This window comes from Oncorhynchus kisutch, linkage group LG22 (genome assembly GCF_002021735.2).
Source record: "Oncorhynchus kisutch isolate 150728-3 linkage group LG22, Okis_V2, whole genome shotgun sequence".
Classification (NCBI taxonomy): Eukaryota; Metazoa; Chordata; class Actinopteri; order Salmoniformes; family Salmonidae; genus Oncorhynchus; species Oncorhynchus kisutch.
Window position 1 is genome coordinate 46,327,700 of NC_034195.2, and position 23,501 is coordinate 46,351,200.

A 23,501-nucleotide genomic window follows, 5' to 3' on the forward strand; every position below is an offset into this window, starting at 1 on the left:
GGTGCGCATGGCACCTACTACCATCCCCCCCGTTCAAAGGCACTTCAATCTTTTGTCTTGCCCATTCACCCTCTGAATGTCACACATGCAAAATCCATGTCTCAATTGTCTCAAGGCTTAAAAATCATTCTTTAACCTGTCTTCTCCTCCCTTTCATATACACTGATTGAAGTGGATTTAACAAGTGACATCAATAACGGATCAAAGCCTTCACCTGGATTCACCGATGTCAGTTGTTCCTAATGTTTTGAACACTCAAGTGTATATGATAGTAAAATCAAAAAAGAAACTTGAATTTAATCATTATTTTAGAATCTCAAATGTATTTACCTTGATTATTAACAGCTGAGTAAAAGTGCCACTTCATCAACTTAAGCAAGAAACAAGTAGCATTAAAAAAGCAATTTTTTTCTTAGACATGCAACATCTAAGATAAGACACCTTCTACACGTACATTTTAGTAGCTGCTCTTATCCAGAGCGACTTACAGTAGTGACTTCATACATTTTCATACTTTTTTTTCATACTGGTCCTCCATGAGAATCAAACCCACAACCCTGGTGTTGCAAGTGCCATGCTCTACCAACTCAGCCAAACGGCACCCAATTCTAAATTCTATATTTTCTTTTTACCAAAGGCAGCAGAGACTGGTCTGGAAAGCTTGTAAAATAAATCTAAATGAAATCAAAATACAAAAATCCTAAAAATTAGAATAGAAATGTTCTGTGTCTTATTTCTAACCATTGTCTGCATATTAAGCGTGTGATTTGTTGAGCGTTTGGGACTTTGCTCCATGCGTTCCGGTGTTGGCTGAGGTCGCATTAAGGCAGCGATATCCATGCATAATGACCGGCATGAAAACGCCTGCAGATATTTGGGCTGGGCTTCTCCCATTGCTTTTAATTAATTTTCAGAAGACCCACGGAAGCCAAGCCAGATCTGAGAGCGAAAAGGCAGCTGCAAGACATTTTAGTATAGGAGATTAATGACAATGAAAACTTTTGAGGGGAGAAAAGTAAAACATTGCAGAATGAATGAAATGGTAACATAATGCATATACTGTATGGGACTGTCAAAATGTTACTGTGAACAGAATAATGGTTGTCATGCTTACTGTTTTGGACATACAGTGTATGAAGCTAAACCAGTTTCTTGGTAATTAACAATGTCTTGTTACTTGTGCAGTTTGTCCCTTTTTTTGCCCCCTCCCCAGCCACCACTCATCTGGACAGGGTTATCCCGGAAAGACATGCGCTCCTTTTTAGATGAGGCAGAGGTCACTCTTTGGGGAGAAGGTGCTTCTTTGTCTGCAGAAAAAGAGAAAGACACAAAAGAAAAATCTAACAAAATTGCATGATATATTAGCATATCACATATCAACATTTCTCAGGATAAAGTATTTATGCCCTGATGCTCTTTGCCTGAAGAAAAGTATATTGAAACATACCATTTACTGTAGTTTTATACAACGGGTAGGTCTAATACTGAATGCTGATTGGCTAAAACCGCATTCCAGCTGGTGTCTATTCCACAAGTTACCACCAGCTAAATCTATGACGTTAAAATGCCTATTTACTCTGTTTTATCTGACTGTGCAATCCACTGTCTCATCAACCCAGACAGGTACTTTATAAACTTGATCTCCACTATAAAAATCATCTTGACATTATCTCACATTTCTTTTAGACTAACATTTAGTTTCCACAGCGGAAATTTGTATAAACCTTGCTGTCTGCCTCTCCGACATTTACAACATTGTTTCAATATTCAAATTCGATCTCCAAATGTCCAATAGTAATGAATGTGTCGGGAGTCGGATGAGACAGACAGACAGGCAGGCAGCTTTTCTCAGGCAGTCGAAATCATTAATCAGCATAATTTTTATGGATATATAGAAAGAACTACCAATAGAAAACAGGTGAAATGAAATGAAGTGCAGCTAGTTCTCAGTCTTTCCAGCTTCAGTTTGAAGTGTATGTGGTAGCTGCGTTGTTGGTTAGCTGTCGAACAACAGTATCCTGACGAGAGAGCACATTTTCTATGCCAGGTGAAGTCGCTCATCATTAGCTTATTGTTATGGATGTAAAACAGCTTAAACAAATGCGGCTACCTCATTGTTATTCTGGCTGCACTGTTTGACGTGACTGTAAATTAGCCATAGTTGGCCAGCTAGCAAGCAAGGGATAAGAACGTTGGCTGCCAGTATGGCAATGGAACATTTAGAACGAACGACTGGATACAAAACAAAGACTGAATGACTGGGTCACATCTCTGGCAACGGAACCGATAGAACGAACTACCAGCCGGCTTGGGTAGCAACTCAAAATTTGCGTCGGGAATATATCTTGTGGAAAGATGAAATAGTATGAAAAAATTAATAAAAATAATGTTTTTAATGAAAATAATGTCAATCAGTATTTGAATGTGTTGGTAACCTGTTGTATAAAAGTGATAATGCCCTCGAAGCTGGTGTTTGGAACATTGCTGCGGGGACTTCCATTCATCCACAAGAGCATTATTGAGGTAGGGCACTGATGTTGGGCGATTAGGCCTGGTTCGCATTTGGCGTTCCGATTCATCCCAAAAGTGTTCGATGGAGTTGAGGTCAGGGCTCTGTGAATGGCAGTCAAGTTCTTCCACACCAATCTCAACAAATATTTTATTTATTTTTTTTCCCCTTTTTTCTCCCAAATTTCATGATATCCAATTACAATCTTGTCTCATCGCTGCAACGGGCTCGGGAGAGGCGAAGGTCGAGTCATGACCAGCCAAACCACACTTCTTAACACCCGCCCGCTTAGCCATTGGAGGCTACCGAAGTCAGCCTGCAGGCATCTGGCTACAAGAAATTGCTAGAGCGTAATGAGCCGAGTAAAGCCCCCGGCCAAACCCTCCCCTAACCCGGACAATGCTGGGCCAGGATGTCCATGTCCCATCACTCTCTAGCAACTCCTTGTGGCAGGCATGCACACTGACTTCGGTCGCCAGTTGTACGGTGTTTCCTCTGACACATTGGTGCGACTGGCTTCCGGGTTAAGCGAGCAGTGTGTCAAGAGGCAGTGCGGCTTGGCAGGGTTGTGTTTCGGGGTACGCATGGCTCTCGACCTGCGCCTCTCCCAAGTCCGTACGGGAGTTGCAGCGATGGGTCAAGACTGGAACTACCAATTGGATATCACAAAATTGGGGAGAAAAAGCGGTAAAAAGTACAAAAATAAAATATTATAATAATAATATTTCCCTTCATTGGAACTAAGAGGCCTAGCCCGAACCATGAAACAGCCCCAGACCATTATTACTCCTCCACCAAACTTTACAGTTGGCACTATGCATTCGGGCAGGTAGCATTCTCCTGGTATCTGTCAGATTCATCCGTCAGAATGCAAGATGGGGAGACGTGATTCTTCACTCCAGAAAATGCGTTTCCACTGCTCAGGAGTCCAATGATGGCGAGCTCTACACCACTCAAGCCGAGCTTGTGTGACCTACCACTTTACGGCCGAGCCGTTGTTGCTCCTAGATGTTTCCACTTCACAATAACATCAATTACAGTTGACCAGGGCAGCTAAAGCAGGGCAGAAATTTTACAAACAGAGCCTATGATGGTGCCACAATAAAGTCACTGAGCTCTTCAGTAAGGCCATTCTATTGCCAATGTTTGTCTATGGAGATTGCATGGCAGTGTGCTGGATTTTATACACATGTCAGCAACAGGTGTGGCTGAAATAGCCGAATCCACTGATTTGATGGAGTGTCCACATACCTTTGTATATATAGTGTACATATAGCGTACATTATAGCAACTACTTTGTATAGCCTAGGCTACCACACTGAAATGCATGGACAGCTCCTCATGCAAAGTGTATGTACTAAACTCTGTTAACGGGAGGCTGTAGGGGAGGCTGTTCCATTTCACCTGGGGATCAAAACTAAGCTCTCCAAACACAAGAACAAAGGTAGCGTGTCTGTGGGCATGATGTGTTCCACGTGTACCGGCCACAGTGAGCCAGACGAGCCCCACACAGGGAGCTCAGCAGTGGGGAGGATCACGAGGAGGTGGTGGGGGGCTGGAGCACAGCACACATTACAGGTACTGACCAGTTCCCAATATCTGCATGGCTGGTGTCCCATATAGTGTATCATAATCTGTATGTCTTATTTTTTTATGATTCATTGTAGGGAAAATATAACTCCCTCACACACAATTTTATCTCTACACATTTATTGTCAGTCAAATACCTTTTTGAAGGTACCCTAGCGGACAAGAGCGTTGGAACAGTAACCGATATATCGCTACTTCAAATCCCCGAGCCGACTAGGTGAAAAAAATCTGTCAATATGCCCTTGAGCAAGGCACTTAACCATCATTTCTCTAGTAAGTCGCTTTGGATAAGAGCTAAATTACTAAAATGTAAATGTTTTAAGACTCCCTTTTTATCATTAAACCATACTAAATATAATATTGAGTATCTGTGGCTACAGCTTATTTCCATCTGAATGGTTTGATCCTTCAACGTTTCATTGAAAACACTCAGCCAGCCACAGGGGTCATTTTGTGCTTGTTTGGAGAAACTATTCAGAACTTATGTGTCGAAATGTTGGAAATAAAATATTTATTTATTTGTTTGTTCCGAATCAAAAACAGAGGACAAAACAAATCTTGTCTTTATTAACACACATGTTGGTAATTTAGTTGCTATTTTCAAGGGTCATGCTATTAAAAAGTAGGTAAATAAATAAACGGTCGCACATTCCCTCGACCGCTGTGACCAAACAAATCGCTTTCAGTCATTTTACTCCCATTAGCTTTGAATGGGAACAACATTGAGGCAGTAGATAGGTAAGTTAAGTGGTTTCTTCTGCACAAGTAATGAAAATATTTAGTGGGGCTGAAAACACACTTCATGGCTCCGCCCCAGCGAGCGGTTGGTATCACATTGCAATAGGTTATAGAGTTTTTACATGGTCTTTACTGCCATGGCAAGCTAAGTGAACCCCTGACTTTAAAGCTGGATACTTTGATATAGTCTCTATACTCCTTCAGAGGCAAATTAAATAATTCTATTTTGTTTTCTGATAAGATATTTTTGCTGCTTTAAACTGGCATGGATTCTCCCTGCTTATACACATTTTCAAAAGAGAGCTTCCAGTCTATGGCACTACTGCTTTACTTTGGTGAGTTGCCAGCTAAGAGCTGTACCATTTATCCATGAAATAACTTTTAGATATTTGGCTAATTAAATGCAGTTTCCCAGTTTATGAAATATCAAATTGGCTTTTGAAAAATAAACCAGTCTTACACATACATACATATTTCAATTTACTAAGTGTTGTTTGATCACAGAGCCGCACAGAAAGTCTCTCTCTTCACCCTGCTCTAGGTCCTACAACAACGTGCCTTTATCACGCAGCGAGTCACTGCCCTCGTGGATATAATTTAGTAATCATCATCGGAATCTAATTTAGCTTCGTTAGGAAGGAACAGTATTTGTCTTCTTTTTTAGATTCCTGCAGCTTGTTTAATCTGGTCATCTGTTTGTTTCCTGGCTGTGTCTGTCAGAAGCATCTTTGTCACTCAAACTCCTGAGCGGAAGGCTGTCTGACAGAAAGGCCAGTCATTCTTCTCTGAAAATGACTTTTTTGCCTGTTTCTTGTCGAGGAGCAGCGCTCTGTCCCCTTCCCGACCCAAGCTCCCGATCGACCCGTTATCCCTGCTCTGCCACACACACACATATACACACACACAACGCAAAAGATGCATACACACACACACACACACACAATGCACACACATTGCACATACACAGACAGAAATAACACACACACGTCATATTATCATAACCTACTATTCATCAGATTTATGACAGTAGTCTGTTTGGAACGTGTGCTGGCCAGGCAGCTCATCTCATCCTAAAGCTACAGTGATTACATTTAGATCATTGAAAAAGTGCTTTTCATTATACAAGACTTGTGTCTATCTAGATTGGTCCAATGCTCACATGTGCCTGATATCATACCGCCTCTCACAGACACATATCTCGGCTCTTACTTTTCAGTGACTTTAAGTGACAGAGAATGTTCTGTCTTTAGTGACATTTAAATGGAGGGCCGAAAAAATATTCCTGCTAACTTACACCTAAAAACCAAATCATGGAATAAACATTGGAAAGGAACATTTTTGATTTGCTTGCAAAGGACAAATATTCCAATGAGGAAATCTTCGGAATATATTAACAAATTGACACATTTAATTATGCATGAAATAGTGGTACACACACACAAAACGTGTATGCTGAACTAAATGTTTAGTGGTGCGTAGATCCAGCAACAGGTAAAACAAGACAAAGCATTTGGGAAGGTAATAGGTGGGCTAAATAGTAGCTTGGTTGGGGTTAATAACATTTAAACTCATTCAATTCAGGAAATAAACAGAAATTCCAATTCCAAATATTGCTCATTCATATGCATTAAGGAAAATGTGAATTGAAAGTTCAGTTTACTTCCTGAATTTAAATGGAATTGACCCAACTCTGCTAGATAGTGAGTCTGAAGAAAAAATGTAAAACTCACTTAGTTGCCCCATAAAGTTTCTCCGAGCTTCATTGTGTTCTTTGTGAGGCGGGGAGGTTGACGTTCCGCTGGCCCGCGACATTGGGGCCTGGTCTGGACATTCTCTGTACCCTGCTACAGCCTACAAACACACACACACACTGTTCAAATAAGGTCAAACATAATTTTTCTCACGCAACTGGCCCCAACATTTTGAAAACATTCAACAGCTAACTACGCACTCATGTGCTCAAAGCAGAAAGGCAGTGTGTAGCTGAGGAAAGGAAAAGGGGGTGGTTAATTCAAACTGCACAGGGAGACCTGCGGTTTTCAACTTCAAAGAGTTGACGAGCATCAATATCATTCTCTGTTCTACATAAACCACACTGCACTGACACTGGTATTTCTACAAATCAAATCAAAAAATGGCCACGAGTTGATCAAATTGAAAGTGTCGTTACACTGGAAATAAGCCTTTTGAAAAAGAAACGTTTTAAACGCTAGGCGGAGTGGGAAACGAACTATGGAGTGAAACTTAAATATGAACTTGAAATGTAAACAATGCATGCTTCCATGGACTTTCTCCACAACCAAGATACAGACAGAATGAGAGGCAATTACTCAGTGAAAGTGAATCAGTCGTTGCTGGAATGTAACAGCGAGTCAAAATAAATAGCTCACCACGAGCTGCACTCTGCCTCCTTTCAGTATGTCTGGGTCAATCTCTGGGAGGAAACCATCACTGGAGACAGACAGAAAGGTTTCAAAACTCTGCTATTAGTGGTCGCTCTCCAATAGCGTGGTGGTTTCACTCCAACACCTCAGATCTATCACAGCATAAACATCAGATCAGTGGCATTACTGGCTTCCATTTAACTGCTATCATAATCCCAATGTCTGATTTCATATGTTATAGCCCACCCCCCCCCAAAATGCTAGATATTAAAAATGAAATAAAAACGGTCTGTATTCTTGTTTTGCATTTAAATATATTTCCTAAATTTGAATTTCTGCATAAAGAATTCATTTAATTGTTTTAAATGTTCTTGGGACATAATGTTCTAAAACAATTTGATTCTAGAACATTAGCCTTTATAATGGGCCAATACTTTCTGCCACTTCGGTAAATCTTTTATGTAATAAACATGTAATATCCCTTTCATCCCCATCACCTGCATATATATATATATATCAAATCTACAATAATGTAATCTAACCTACTGTCCATCATTGTTATTCTTCTGTATGTTGAACATGAGTTGCAGACATACAATATCATGTACTGGTGCATATCAGGTCTAGAGAACCTCACCTCTCAGGGCGTCTGCTGTCAGAGTGCACAGGCTGGGTGTGGAGCCACTGGTAAGTGCGTTCCTGGTTCACCAGTGTTTGGTCCACTCTCTCTGTTGCGTCCTGGTTCAACAGCATTTGGTCCACCCTCCCTGGTGCTTGCTGGTTTAACCGTGTTTGGTCCAATCTGCCTGTTCCCTCCAGGGCTAGTTCTGCCTGGTGAGCTGCACTTGACAGAAAATATATTTTGGTAAAACATCCCTGGTGACAACAGTTACAAGAAAATCACAGAGCTGCTTCCCTACACAGTCCTGCTGCTACAACGTCAACCAGGTGCAGAGACATCTTAACAAATGATGTGAGGCATAATTTATATAGGAGAGAGAGAGCGATTGTGTTAACACATGCACACCAACACCCTATTCCCTATACAGTGCACTACTTTTGACCAGAGCCCTACGGGCAATACACTACATAGGGAATAGGGTGCCATTTGGAACAGGGCCAAGGATAAATAAACAGAGGGAGCCTGGACTGTGACAAAGATTGACAAGTCGAGCGCTAGGCTAGGTTTTCCTCCCGAGCTGTAAGAGACAGATCAGTGCTTAGCTAAAGCTCACAGCGTTTATGTTGGGGCTTAAGGTAGCCATTTGTTTGGAGGGCTCTGGGGGCATTACTATAATACACTCGGAGTTGCTGAATGACGCAACAGCCAGGAGAGGTTGGGGGTCCTTTCATGGTGTGTGTGTCTATGTGTGTATGTGTGTGTGGTTGTGTGTTCTTGTAAAATTAAATTAATTTGAGCAACGTATCAAATAGAGAAAGCATTCAAAGATTTACGAACAACTCTGAAAATCCCATAATAAAGGCAATAATTTAAAATAAACATTTGCTCCCCGTTCACGGCCCGCCAACATACTGCCGACAGTAATGCTGCCTAAGATGGCCGTGAATTGACAGCCCGGTGCTGGAACTAATGACGCATTTATTTAACTCATTTTTATGCTTTCGCCCATCAGTAAAAAAGTAGAAAAGATTTCATAGCTGGCAGTCATCAAGGGTTAATTAAGAACCCAGTAAAAACGTCAAGTGATGGAAGCTCCCCCGGGGTAGTAAGGTCAGGAGATGGTGTTTCACACTTCCTGGAGCAGAAAGTATAAGTGGCATGTTTTAGTAGAACATAAAAAATACAGTACTAATGTATGTTTTACATAGTTTTTAATACTGCATTGTCCTACTGTAAACAGTGCCTTAGGAAAGTATTCAGACCCCTTGACTTTTTCCACATTTTGTTACGTTACAGCCTTATTCTAAAATGTATTTAAAAAACAAAATCCTCATCAATGAGGATGACTTATGTACTGGGTTTGACCAGGCCACAGATAGCAACAGAGATGTATTTATCTTGGGTGATTTTAATATAAATTGGAAGGATCACAATAATTTGAATAGAACTAAATTGATGAGATATGCCAAGAACTGTGGTTTGAAACAAATGGTTAATGATACTACTAGATCATCAATTAAGTTGGGTCATCGTTCAGACACATGCATTGATCTGATTTTCTGTAATATACCATTGCAATGCTTAAAAGCCAGATCAATGCCAGTGGGCTGGACAGACCATAATATTGTCACCATAACCATGAACACTAAGGTTCTAAAGAAACCCCTAGGATTGTGGTCAAAAGACATTTTAAAACATTTAATCATGAGCTCTTTCTAAATTATTTGGCTGTTGTACCCTGGGAGCTGATTTATCTAGAGGATGATTTAAATCACGCTACAGAATGTTTTACTGATTTGCTCACTGAGGTAATGGACCATCATGCCCCTATAAGAAAGAGTACAGTTGGTGCCCGTCCATCTCCATGGATTGATGATGAACTGGGTGAGGCTTTTTCTCAAAGAAATATGGCAAAAGTCTTAGCAGCCAAGTCAAAATTAGAAATTGATTAACAGAATTATAGAACATTACGTAATTATGCAGTTAAATTGAATCAAAAGAAAATTATTGATTGTAAAAATGATTCTAAAAAGATATGGAACACAGTTATGGGCTTACTTGGTACATCTATCTCATCATGTCCATCTAGTGTGGAGGTTGACGGGAGAATAATAACAAAACCAGTTGATATTGCCAATCATTTTGTAGATTTTTTTTACAAAGAAAATGTAATTACTGAGCAACAATGTAAACATACATTCTTCCAAACAAGCTATTGTCCAATGGATTGATTATCATATTATGAGCATCAATATCTGCTCTTTTAGTCTACAATCGGTGTCAGTGGAGGAGGTGTTAAACCTATTTAAATCATTACCTGATGGTAAATCTACATAGTCTTATGGACAATATTTTGCTTCGCTGTGCTGCTCCCCAGATTGCAGTACCACTGAGATACACATTTAATTGGTCACTTGAAAAGGGAATGTTTGCAAATGTATGGAAGCATGCGAAACTGTGTCCTATTCCGAAAGACTGCAAAGAACCCATTACTCCTGCCAATAGTCGACCAATTAGTCTACTCCCTACACTCATTAAGATATTGGAGGGTATTGTGAGTAGACAAATATGGGAGTACATGGAAAAGAATGATCTGATTACAGCCAATCAGCATGCTTATTGCAAAAACCATTCCACTACCACTGCATTGGTTGACATGACTGACCAGTGGCTCAATGCTATGGATAATGGTAGGTTTGTGGGTGTACTATTTTTAGATTTCAGTGCAGCATTTGATTTAGTGGATCATAAAATAATTTTGACAAAATGAATGCATTATGGTTTTAAGGAGGTAGCATTGAATTGGGTACAGTCATATCTAACTGACAGGAAACAGTCCACCTATATCAATGGTTAATTTTCTTCCCCTCATGTGTTAAACTGTGGAATACCGCAGGGCAGCTGCCTTTGGCCACTTCTTTATTTAATATATACCAACGATCCTCCCTATGCCTTAGCTGAAACTCAAGCTACTATATTTGCAGATGATACTACAATTTATGCAGCAAGACAATCGGTTCAACAGGTACAGCAAGCTTTACAAGGAGATTTGGAGAATATCAGGGAGTGGGTTTTCCAAAACAAACTTGTTTTAAACACCAAGAAAACCAAAGTTATGTTGGTCTGTTCAACTAGGAAAAGGCCAAAACAGCATGGGATACAATTAAGTATGGGAGGAGTACAAATTGAAGAAGTGGCAGAAACCAAACTATTGGGAGTTCAGCTAGACAACTGCTTATCATGGTCGTCTCAAATAACTAATTTATGTTAAAAAAAATATATATTAAAACAGCATGCATAATCAGAAGGATAGCTAAATATTTACCAGGAAAAATTCTTCAGCAAATAACACAAGCATTAATTGAGAGTCAGGTGAACTACTGTTCTGTGGTCTGGGGAAATGCATCATCAAGTGAAGTTAGGAGGCTGCAGAATGCACAGAACAAAGCAGCAAGGATTGTTTTAAGGTGAAAACATGCTTATTTTATTTCATAATATACATCATTTAAAACGGCCAAGTTCTATTCACAACAGTATTCAGTTGGTAAGAGACAGACATTCCATAAATACTAGGAATAGATTGTCCACCATCTATGCGTTATCCAGACAGAAAAGAGAAATAGGCAAAAGAACATTTCGATTTAGAGAAATAAAGAAATTGAATAAATTAACTGAGCAAACTAGAAACCTTTCAATATATACATTTAAACATTATTTTAAAACAATTTAAATATAATACATAGAAATGTTGTGGGACTATAGTAGTATTTTTTAGATTGAGTATTTATTGGGTCATTATGTTAGTATATTATGTATGTTTGCAATAGTGTGTTACATGTGAAAATGTGTTCGTATTATAAATTGTATTTTAATGTTTAAGGACTCTTGGAAGATTAGTCCAAATGGGGACTAAAAGACATTCAAATCACATCAAATCAATCTACACACAATACCCCATAATGACAAAGCAAAAACAGGTTGGCATTTTTGCAAATTTATAAAAACAAATTTAAAAAATGGAATATCACATTTACATAAGTATTCAGATTGTCACGACTTCTCCCGAAGTCGATGCCTCTCCTTGTTCGGGCGGTGCTCGCCGGTCTTCTACCCATCATTGGTCTGGTCTTCTTACACACCTGGTTCCAATCCCATTCATTAAGTGTTGTATATTTAACCCTCTGTTTCCCCTCCTGTCCTTGTCAGAGATTGTTTATTGTTATGTTCATGTTTTATGGATTGGTGTGCGACGGGTTCTTGTACCCACATTTATTTTATTATGGACTTTGGTTTTGGAGTTTATGTTTTAAGTTATTCAAATACTCCAATTATACCAAGTTTAATTCTCCTGCACTTGAATTCCCTGCCACCTGCATACACGACGTGACACAGATCCTTTACTCAGTACATTGTTGAAGCATCTTTGGCAGCGATTACAGCCTAGAGTATTCTTGGGTATGATGCTACAAGCTTGGCACACCTGTATTTGGGGAATTTCTCCCATTCTTCTCTGTAGATCCACTCAAGCTCTGTCAGGTTGAATGGGGAGCATTGCTGCAAAGCTATTTACAGAGGCCTCTCCAGAGATGTTTGATCGGGTTCAAGTCCTGACTCTGGTTGGGACACTAAAGGACATTCAGAGACTTGTCCCGAAGCCACTCCTGCGTTGTCTTGGCTGTGTGCTTCAGGATGTTGTCCTGTTGGAAGGTTTACATGAAGGATCTCTGTGTACTTTGCGCTGTTTATCTTTCCCTCGATCCTGACTAGTCTACCAGTCCCTGCCGCTGAAAAACATCCCCACAGCATGATGCTTCCATCACCATGCTTCACCGTAGAGATGGTACCAGATTTCCTCCAGACGTGACACTTGGCATTCAGGCCAAAAAGTTACATCTTGGATTCATCAGACCAGAGCATCTTGTTTCTCACTGGCTGATAGTCCTTTAGGTGCCTTTTGGCAAACTCCAAGTAGACTGTCATGTGCCTTTTACTGAGGAGTGGCTTCTGTCTGGCCACTCTACCATAAAGGCCTGATTGGTGGAGATGGTTGTCCTTCCAGAAAGTTCTCCCACCTCCACAGAGAAACTCTAGAGCTCTTAACCATTGGGTTCTTGGTCACCTCCAAGACCAAGGCCCTTCTCCCACGATTGGCCGGGCGGCCAGCCAAACTTCTTCCATTTAAGAATGATGGAGGCCCCTGTGTACTTGGGGACCTTCAATGCTGCAGAAATTGTTTGGTACCCTTCCCCAGATCCGTGCCTCGACAAAATCCTACCACTACGGACAATTCCTTTGACCTCATGGTTTGGTTTTTGCTCTGACATGCACTGTGGGACCTTATATAGACTTTTATTTTATTTAACCTTTCTTTAACTAAGCAAGACACATGTGTGCCTTTCCAAATCATGTCTAATCAATTGAATTTACCACAAGTGGACTCCAATCAAGTTGTAGAAACATATCATTGATGATCAATGGAAACAGGATGCCCCTGAGCTCAATATCGAGTCATAATAAAGGGTCTGAATACTTATGCAAATAAGATATTTCTGTTTAGAATTTTTATACATTTGCTGTGTAGATTGATGAGGGCAAAACATAATATTATACATTTTAGAATAAGGCGTAACGTAACAAAATGTGGAAAAAGTGAAGGGGTCTGAATACTTTCCCTCACCCCAGGCCCATGTCAAAACATAGTGGTACTCCTTCCACCTTCCCCTCACCCCAGGCCCATGTCAATACATAGTGGTACTCCTTCCACCTTCCCCTCACCCCAGGCCCATGTCAAAACATAGTGGTACTCCTTCCACCTTCCCCTCACCCCAGGCCCATGTCAATACATAGTGGTACTCCTTCCACCTTCCCCTCACCCCAGGCCCATGTCAAAACATAGTGGTACTCCTTCCACCTTCCCCTCACCCCAGGCCCATGTCAAAACATAGTGGTACTCCTTCCACCTTCCCCTCACCCCAGGCCCATGTCAAAACATAGTGGTACTCCTTCCACCTTCCCCTCACCCCAGGCCCATGTCAAAACATAGTGGTACTCCTTCCACCTTCCCCTCACCCCAGGCCCATGTCAATACATAGTGGTACTCCTTCCACCTTCCCCTCACCCCAGGCCCATGTCAAAACATAGTGGTACTCCTTCCACCTTCCCCTCACCCCAGGCCCATGTCAATACATAGTGGTACTCCTTCCAACTTCCCCTCACCCCAGGCCCATGTCAAAACATAGTGGTACTCCTTCCACCTTCCCCTCACCCCAGTCCCATGTCAAAACATAGTGGTACTCCTTCCACCTTCCCCTCACCCCAGGCCCATGTCAAAACATAGTGGTACTCCTTCCACCTTCCCCTCACCCCAGGCCCATGTCAATACATAGTGGTACTCCTTCCACCTTCCCCTCACCCCAGGCCCATGTCAAAACATAGTGGTACTCCTTCCACCTTCCCCTCACCCCAGGCCCATGTCAAAACATAGTGGTACTCCTTCCACCTTCCCCTCACCCCAGGCCCATGTCAAAACATATTGGTACTCCTTCCACCTTCCCCTCACCCCAGGCCCATATCAAAACATACTGGTACTCCTTCCACCTTGACCTCACCCATGTCAAAACATACTGTTACTCCTTCCACCTTCCATACTAGTACTCCTTCCACCTTCCCCTCACCCCAGGCCCATGTCCAAACATAGTGGTACTCCTTCCACCTTCCCCTCACCCCAGGCCCATATCAAAACATACTGGTACTCCTTCCACCTTGACCTCACCCATGTCAAAACATACTGTTACTCCTTCCACCTTCCATACTAGTACTCCTTCCACCTTCCCCTCACCCCAGGCCCATGTCAAAACATACTGGTACTCCTTCCACCTTCCATACTAGTACTCCTTCCACCTTCCCCTCACCCCCAGGCCCATGTCAAAACATACTAATACTCTTTCCACCTTCCCCTCACCCCCAGGCCCATGTAGTTCCCTGTCCTGATCCAGACATAACCCTCCTTCCACTATCCCCCTCAACCCACCCTCACACCCTGTCCTGTTCCCCTGCTCCAGGACAGGAGGAGTCACGCCTGTTAAGTGGGGCTTTTAAGCACATTATCCAATCTCTCTATCGAGGCGAGGGGGGCAAAAGGGAGGCAGGGGGAGCCCTGTCTTAAATGATATCTGAGAGAGAATGTGCTCATTCAAGGGGGTGCAAGGGGGAGCCTGGGACAGTCTGGATGGGGAGGTGGGTGTGGTCAGGGTCACGTCCTGCAGCTACCAAGTCGTAAAGGAGAGGCACGTCGTAGGCACTTTAGAGTAATTCAGAACAAGTTGTGGACGCGGGTGGTGGATGACTGTAATCCCATGGCTCTGGATCCGAAGGTCACGTTTTCAAGCCCAGTTCAATCCTTTATTTTTTCACCTATCCCAAAGTTAACCCTTAACTTAAAAACATACCAACATTTGACATTTGGATACATGGAACGATACTAAGCAGAAGGAGCAACCAAGGGTGTCAAAAACCCTTCGAAATTTGACATTTGAAGCAACTTTGAAATTTTACGTTTGGAGAAACATGGCTAAACATCAGAATCTTTAGTCAAATTGGTAAAACCATGAGATCTTGTTGGTTAAACTAGCCTCATGGGATCTTCATAGATTTCACCAGAAGCCAATATGAGCTTCTCTCTCTCCCTCCCTTCCCCCTCTCTCTCTCCCTCCTCACTAGCGCTGCCTCCTGCCCTGCCATGTCGTGGAGATGACCCTATGGGGATATGCCGTTGTGAGTTCCAGCGCCAGACTTAAAGCAGGAGTGGAGGAGAGGAGGAGGTCTCCTACTTTCCTTCGCCCAGGGGTCAAGCATTCACCTCAAGAGAGCAAACCACACACGGTCACCCAGCGGTCAACAGGCAGGCGGCGCAGGCCACAGACACACACACGCAGGCCACAGGCACTATGATAATAACAGTCTTTATTAAGGAAGGTGAGACGGCTGAGCTGGCTCCTGGCCTGCTCCAATTCACGCACTAGCTACATGCTTGCACTATATCCAGTATAACTTTGCAAATGTAGTATTTTAGGTGTGACATTTTTTTTCATGTTTTCCCAATATAATACTATTTTGGATTTAACATTTAAACCCAAATTTGCATTCCCAAATCCCATAAAGTGAAAATGTAGGATGTTGTTAGTTCATAGCCATTCAGAAGGAAGGATTCAGAAGGATTCTGGGTAAGTCAAGCATGTAGGAGCCGTTCCCTTGTTTCGTTTGTTCAATTGTGTTGTTTATATATTCAGAATGATATTATTGTGATTTGTGAAACTAAAACAACAATCCTTATCACTTAAGTCTGTGTTATTTATCTATATGCAACAGTATCAAATCTACAAAGAAAACAAAGAGAGATACAAGTTCAAACTAATAGGTTACTTCCATCTAATTGTTCATTATGAGAGCTTGATGTGGGGACTTCAATCACTGAGGTAACAGTCAGGTACACACCCAATAAACAAGTTACTAAACGATTAGACATGGTTGAAGTAACGTTAAATATGACATTGTTATATCATCATTTCTGTATAGTTTGAAGTGCAGGTGAATTATTTCAAGATTCCTTCACCCTGATGCTAAATTCAGATGCTAAATTCCCTGTCAAGCGTGTCAGAACTTTGGATAAGCACCGAACCAACAGGCAGCTATAACCCACACCTCCAGGCCGTCCAAACCCTGACTGCCTATTGCATTGCAACCATATTTCCACTATCGTTCCCAGCATCTTTCCTCCTCCCTGGTCCTGATCATTCATCAAACAGGCTGTACCTTGCAGAGCGCAACACATCAGCTGATAAAGTACAGGGTCAGTGACTTGGCGTGTGTCCAAAATGGCAACCTATTCACTATACCAGTGTTTCCACTGCAGTCATTTATATGTTGCGCTGTGCCTCGGCAAAATTATTGCCGCTACGGCAAAAAAATATGGAACAGGAAAGAGCGCCTCTGCCGAGGAGCACTTGGAAGACGCTAGAACAGTCCACATTTACGTTTCCTCTGACGAGGAGCACTTTGAAGACGCTAGAACAGTCCACATTTACATTTCCTCTGACGAGGAGCACTTTGAAGACGCTAGAACAGTCCACATTTACGTTTCCTCTGATGAGGAGCACTTTGAAGACGCTAGAACAGTCCACATTTACGTTTCCTCTGACGAGGAGCACTTGGAAGACGCTAGAGCAGTCCACATTTACGTTTCCTCTGCAAACAAAACTAGTAATGAATAGAAACATATGACTACCCCAGAGTAGAATAGTTTATCTATTTATCTAGTTGGCTTATTGTGTGTTCTAGCCTATGTGAGAGAAATATTCCATACGGCACTCAACATTCATGTAATTTTTTATTTATTTAACTAAGCAAGTCAGTTAAGAACACATTTTTATTTACAATGACAGCCTATGAGCAGTGGGTTAACTGCCTTGTTCAGGTGCAGAACAACAGATTTTTACCTTGTCAGCTCAGGGATTCGATGTAGCAAACTTCCGGTTATAAGTCCAACGCTCTAACCACTAGGCTACCTGCCGCCTCATAGAGACATGCATTCTGACAAGCAGTCAATACACAACATTCATGTTAGGAGTGTCATAGAGAAATGCATTCTGACAAGCAGTCAATGCACAACATTCATGTTAGGAGTGCCATAGAGAAATGCATTCTGACAAGCAGTCAATGAACAACATTCATGTTAGGAGTGCCATAGAGGAATGCATTCTGACAAGCAGTCAATGCACAACATTCATGTTAGGACTGTCATAGAGAAATGCATTCTGACAAGCAGTCAATGCACAACATTCATGTTAGGAGTGCCATAGAGACATGCATTCTGACAAGCAGTCAATGCTCAACAATTCTTGTAATTGCGGGAAAAACAACAGTTTTAATGGCCTTTGTTAAAAAGAGGAGGATTCCAGCTTTCCATTCCTAATTTACTTTTTTCTCAACTCCTAAATATGTGTGAACTGCACCATTTGAATTCTTAAGAGTCTAAACTGAGTTGTCTAAGCTGACATATGGAATTGTTTTAAGATGGTCATACCATGAATCATTTAGCTATTTGATTAAAAATTTTAGGACCCCTTTAGGTATAAAAAAAGATATATACAACATTGAATTTGGCTTTTACTACTATAGCCCATAGAAACGCATTGAATAACACATTCATAAATGGCAAAATAAATAATAAGGAATAAGGTTTTGAAATATCTGTCCTATATCTAGGAGGTATAAGAATGCTCAGGAAATATATATATATATATATATATATATATATATATATTTTTTTTTTTACACATATTTAACCCCTTTTTTGGGGTAGGAACAAAACTACCACCATACTTCCATTCATTTTTTTAAACGGGTGCCGGATGCCTTCAGACGAGTCCAGTGACACTTGTGGGGCAAAATGGTGAACACCATCATGTTCGTGAGAATCTCCCCTTTCCACAGTGGGGTCACATTAGTTTGTAGCCTAAACAGTTCGGAAGCTACAGGCAGAATTTGGCACATTGACAGTACCGATTTCAGACGAGTCCCGTGGTGCTTGTGGGGAGTCGTAGAGCACCATCGTATTCGTGAGAGTCTCATCTTTCCATAGAGTGGTCATAGCTACAGACGTTTTCATAAAATTTTTATTTTTGGGGATGTCTCATGGTCTGACAAACACCGCTGTAGCTCAGCCACTTTCCCCATCAGTTGCGGGAAGCCGATGTAGTGGATTGAGATGCAGTCCATGCAAAAAAACAGATATCTCTAGTTTAAACCAGATTTTTTTGTAGGGGTATGGTTAAGCACGTTGCTGCTCCGCTATTCACTGTGATTGCATAGGGGAGAGTGGTGCTAAATGTAACAAATCATTTTACCAATATGCTATTGGGCTTATTTATGGAGGTAAACTCAGCAAAAAAAGAAACGTCCTCTCACTGTCATCTGCGTTTATTTTCAGCAAACTTAACATGCGTAAATATTTGTATGAATATAACAAGATTCAACAACTGAGACATAAACTGAACAAGTTCCACAGACATGTGAATAACAGAAATTGAATAATGTGTCCCTGAACAAAGGGGGGTCAAAATCAAAAGTAACAGTCAGTATCTGGTGTGGCCACCAGTTGCATTAAGTACTGCAGTGCATCTCCTCCTCATGGACTGCACCATATTTGCCAAATCTTGCTGTGAGATGCTAACCTCCACTCTTCCACCAAGGCACTTGCAAGTTCCCAGACATTTCTGGGGGGAATGGCCCTAGCCCTCACCCTCCGATCCAACAGGTCCCAAACGTGCTCAATAGGATTGAGATCCAGGCTCTTCGCTAGCCATGGCAGAACACTGACATTCCTGTCTTGCAGGAAATCACACACAGAACGAGCAGTATGGCTGGTGGCATTGTCGGGCTGGAGGGTCATGTCAGGATGAGCCTGCAGCAAGGGTACCACATGAGGGAGGAGGATGTCTTCCCTGTAACGCACAGCGTTGAGATTGCCTGCAATGACAACAAGCTCAGTCCGATGATGCTGTGACACACCGCCCCAGACTATGATGGACCCTCCACCTCCACCTCGATCCCGCTCCAGAGTACAGGCCTCGGTGTAACGCTCATTCCTTCAACAATAAACGCAAATCTGACTATCACCCCTGGTGAGACAAATCCGCGACTCGTCATGAAGAGCACTTTTTGCCAGTCCTGTCTGGTCCAGCGACGGTGGGTTTGTGTCCATAGGAGACGTTGTTGCCGGTCATGTCTCGTGAGGACCTGCCTTAAAACAGGCCTACAAGCCCTCAGTCCAGCCTCTCTCAGCCTATTGTGCATAGTCTGAGAACTGATGGAGGGATTGTGCGTTCCTGGTGTAACTCGGGCAGTTGTTGTTGCCATCCTGTACCTGTCCCGCAGGTGTGATGTTCGGATGTACCGATCCTGTGCAGGTGTTGTTACACGTGGTCTGCTACTGCGAGGACGATCAGCTGTCCGTCCTGTCTCCCTGTCTTAGGCTTTTCACAGTATGGACATTGCAATTTGTTGCCCTGGCCACATCTGCAGTCCTCATGCCTCCTAGCAGCCTGCCTAAGGCACGTTCACACAGATAAGCAGGGACCCTGTGAATCTTTCTTGTGGTGTTTTTCAGAGTAAGTAGAAAGGCTTCTTTAGTGTCCTAAGTTTTCGTAACTGTGACCTTAATTACCTACCGTCTGTAAGCTGTTAGTGTCTTAACGACCGTTCCACAGGTGCATGTTCATTAATTGTTTATGGTTCATTGAACAAGCATGGAAAACTGTTTAAACCCTTTACAATGAAGATCTGTGAAGTTATTTAGATTTTTACTAATTATCTTTGAAGGACAGGGTTTAGACATATTTTAAATGGTGTCAGCATCATTTTATTTTTATACATTTGAGTAGAATGTCCTTTTAAAAACTCACCAGAACGAAATTCTCAGGCCATCTACAGTACATAACAATTGTTCCCCCCACACTGAAAGGGCCATTTTAAACACAGCCTTGGATTTGGGAGTTGACTACCCCGTTCCGACCTCCTCCCCGTGCCCCTCCTCACCCCATCCCCCCCACCCCCTCATTGGGTTTCTGATCTGACTTAGGGGAACTCTGTAAAAAGCGTAACCCAAACCCACTGGGGTTCTGGACCGGAGCAGGCTCCCGCTGCCTTTTTACGGGGGCTGGGCTGGGCTGTTGTGCGGCTGGAGTAGAGGCGTGCTGGCCAGGGTCTGGCTCTAGGTCAGTGGGATTTCTGAGTCTCTCTCCATCGGCTGGCCTGTGCTGGGTTGCCTCCCCTCTCCCCTGCCTCCCCTGGTGCTGACCTGTGGAAAGCACCCCCTCAGATCCATCCCAAGCTAGCGCCCCGGGCTCAGCCAGCCAGCCCAGCCGGAGCTCCCCGGCAGGGGCTTACGTTTCAGGCTTCGAGTCAAGCCCCTTCTGGAGGTGATTAGCCCCAAACCCATGACAGATTCTTTCCGAGATATCCGACGCGGCGTGTTTATTTTATCCAGGCTCTTTGTGTGGATGTGCTGGACATGAGTAACCCACTTGAAATGGGTATCGGCTTACATACCCGGAGAGCGGGGAGCAAGGCCGGGGAGCTGCCGCAAAGTGTTTCATGAAAGGAGGAGAAAATATTTCCCCTCTCTCTTTTTGGACCTATCTGTATTGTTAAACTGGTCTGTGTGGGCAGATGGTGCATGGAGGGAGAGAGAAGTACATACAGAGTCTAAACAAACAAACCAATTCACCCATCTAGCCTCCCTTCCCAAACAAACCAACTCACCCATCTAGCCTCCCTTCCCCAACAAACCAACTCACCCACCTAGCCACCCTTCCCCAACAAACCAACTCACCCATCTAGCCTCCCTTCCCAAACAAACCAACTCACCCACCTAGCCTCCCTTCCCCAACAAACCAACTCACCCATCTAGCCTCCCTTCCCCAACAAACCAACTCACCCATCTAGCCTCCCTTCCCAAACAAACCAACTCACCCACCTAGCCTCCCTTCCCCAACAAACCAACTCACCCATCTAGCCTCCCTGCCCCAACAAACCAACTCACCCATCTAGCCTCCCTTCCCCAACAAACCAACTCACCCATCTAGCCTTCCTTCCCCAACAAACCAACTCACCCATCTAGCCTCCCTTCCCAAACAAACCAACTCACCCACCTAGCCTCGCTACCTTAACAAACCAACTCACCCACTTAGCCTCCCTTCCCCAAAAAACCGACTCACCCTCCTAGCCTCACTACGCCAAAAAACCAACTCACCCTCCGAGCCTCACTTCCCCAACAAACCAACTCACCCTCCTAGCCTCACTACCCCAACAAACCAACTCACCCTCCTAGCCTCACTACCCCAACAAACCAAATCACCCTCCTAGCCTCACTACCCCAACAAAGCAACCAACTCACCCTCCTAGCCTCACTACCCCAACAAACCAACCAACTCACCCTCCTAGCCTCACTACCCCAACAAACCCACCAACCAACCAACTCACCCAAACCAAGAGACTACTACTACCCCTCACAAAACTATTTATGTTTAAGACAAGAGGCCTTCAGTTTGTTCAGTCTGGAACCCCTCAGTGCCCTACCTCCCCAGTACTTAACTCAATTTCACACTTCAAGTCATCTACAAAGCCCTGCTGAAACACAATCATCTTGTTTATCATCCGTCATCCCAAACTACTTCATGTCCCACTATTTACCACCGTTCATGTGCCTTCAATTTGGTCACCGGTCCGTAATCTCTAAGCGTTTCTATTTAATACACGAAGCAGTCGTACTTACTTCCTCCAGATAGTAAACGTCTTATATTGAAAGCACTAAAACACGCACATACATAAGCATGGTTCTATGAGCTGCAGTATACATTTGTGTGGGATTGAAGTATGCTGCATCAAGTACATTTTGATATTTTTGTTAAACGTAAAAATTGTCGCCATCTCATTTAAGGTTAATGAGGTAGCCTAAATGCATGGTAATACACAGTACAGTTGGCTGGGCTAGGTTTGCCTCAGCTCAGTAATGTGATAAGACTATATTACTGTTGTGTCTAGTGTTGTCTGAGTCCTACCTTTAATGTAGTCTCTCCTCTCTGGAGAGGGCTTCTTTGGTGCTTCCATAGGGGCATGCTGGTTGCTATGGTTCCTGAAAAGGGCCAGGCGTACAGTTGGGTCTAGAAGAAAGAAAGAGAGAGACAGAGAGATAGAATGAGAGAGAGAGACAGAATGAGAGAGAAAGAGAGAGAATGAGAGAGAGAAAGAATGAGAGAGAAAGAGAGAGTCTAACATTAAACCCACAGCATCCAGAAAATAACCTTTGGGTTCTGGATAAACTCACAGCAGAGACCCTTCATGACATGCAGAGAGCCTAACACTATGCATTCCCTACTTTGGCAGATGACAGTTGAAACAAGCCTGTGTGGCAGACAGAGAGAAAGATAACTGGATCTAGCGCTCTGGTACTGTACAGTCATGCTCTAACAATCCTGATCAACGACCAGCCTCACTCTGTCTGTCTACTCTACTTGGACGTGGCACTACTACCGACCCGACGACCGACCAGTGTTTGAGGTGAGGTCACATTTCGGTGTAGCCGCGGTAACCCATGCAGAGTAATGAAAACCGTCTCCGGGACGATGGCTCGGAGAGAGCGTCTGGTTGGTTGGAACTAAGGGAAGGGAAAGCCACCAGTTGGTTTGGTTCATTTCCTGTAAGGGCTCTCTGACTGGGGCCAATAGGAGATGACAGGGCCAGACCTCTGTTACCTCTGCTGTCTGTTACAGCTGATTAACATACACAAGGAGGAAAGGCTCAATGCTGCTAGTGTGGCAATATAGTTTTAAAAAATAGAGGAGAAAGGAGAACCTAGACGAGGTAGGTTCTAGGGGGGTTTGGTTCAGTAATAGTTGCTCAAGCCAGTTGAACATCTTTAAATAGTAAATAGGTTCCACATTTAAATAAACTTCAACTGATCTATGCAGACCCAATAGTTTTCTTTGCCTCTGCTTCTTAGACTTCATCTTCTGAGCTCTCTTCAGCATCATCAGAGCAGTGTGGCTGTCTCTGAACCCCCTGGGGAGACAATGACACACATGTCACACGCTGAATCTAA

General features: G+C 42.9%; 1 protein-coding gene across 1 annotated transcript in view; it reads right to left on the reverse strand.

The window, feature by feature from the left end:
* Positions 1-303: 303 nt before the first annotated feature.
* Positions 304-23,501, reverse strand: part of lrriq1 (leucine-rich repeats and IQ motif containing 1) — a 47,214-nt gene continuing 24,016 nt past the window's right edge. The window contains exons 23-28 of the mRNA XM_031801444.1: positions 23,373-23,461; positions 22,462-22,563; positions 7,859-8,060; positions 7,228-7,288; positions 6,568-6,688; positions 304-1,307 (exon numbers count right to left, since the gene is read on the reverse strand). Of these exons, the coding sequence (XP_031657304.1) occupies positions 1,174-1,307; positions 6,568-6,688; positions 7,228-7,288; positions 7,859-8,060; positions 22,462-22,563; positions 23,373-23,461 (709 nt within the window). The 3' untranslated portion in view covers positions 304-1,173. The remainder of the gene's footprint in view (positions 1,308-6,567; positions 6,689-7,227; positions 7,289-7,858; positions 8,061-22,461; positions 22,564-23,372; positions 23,462-23,501) is intronic.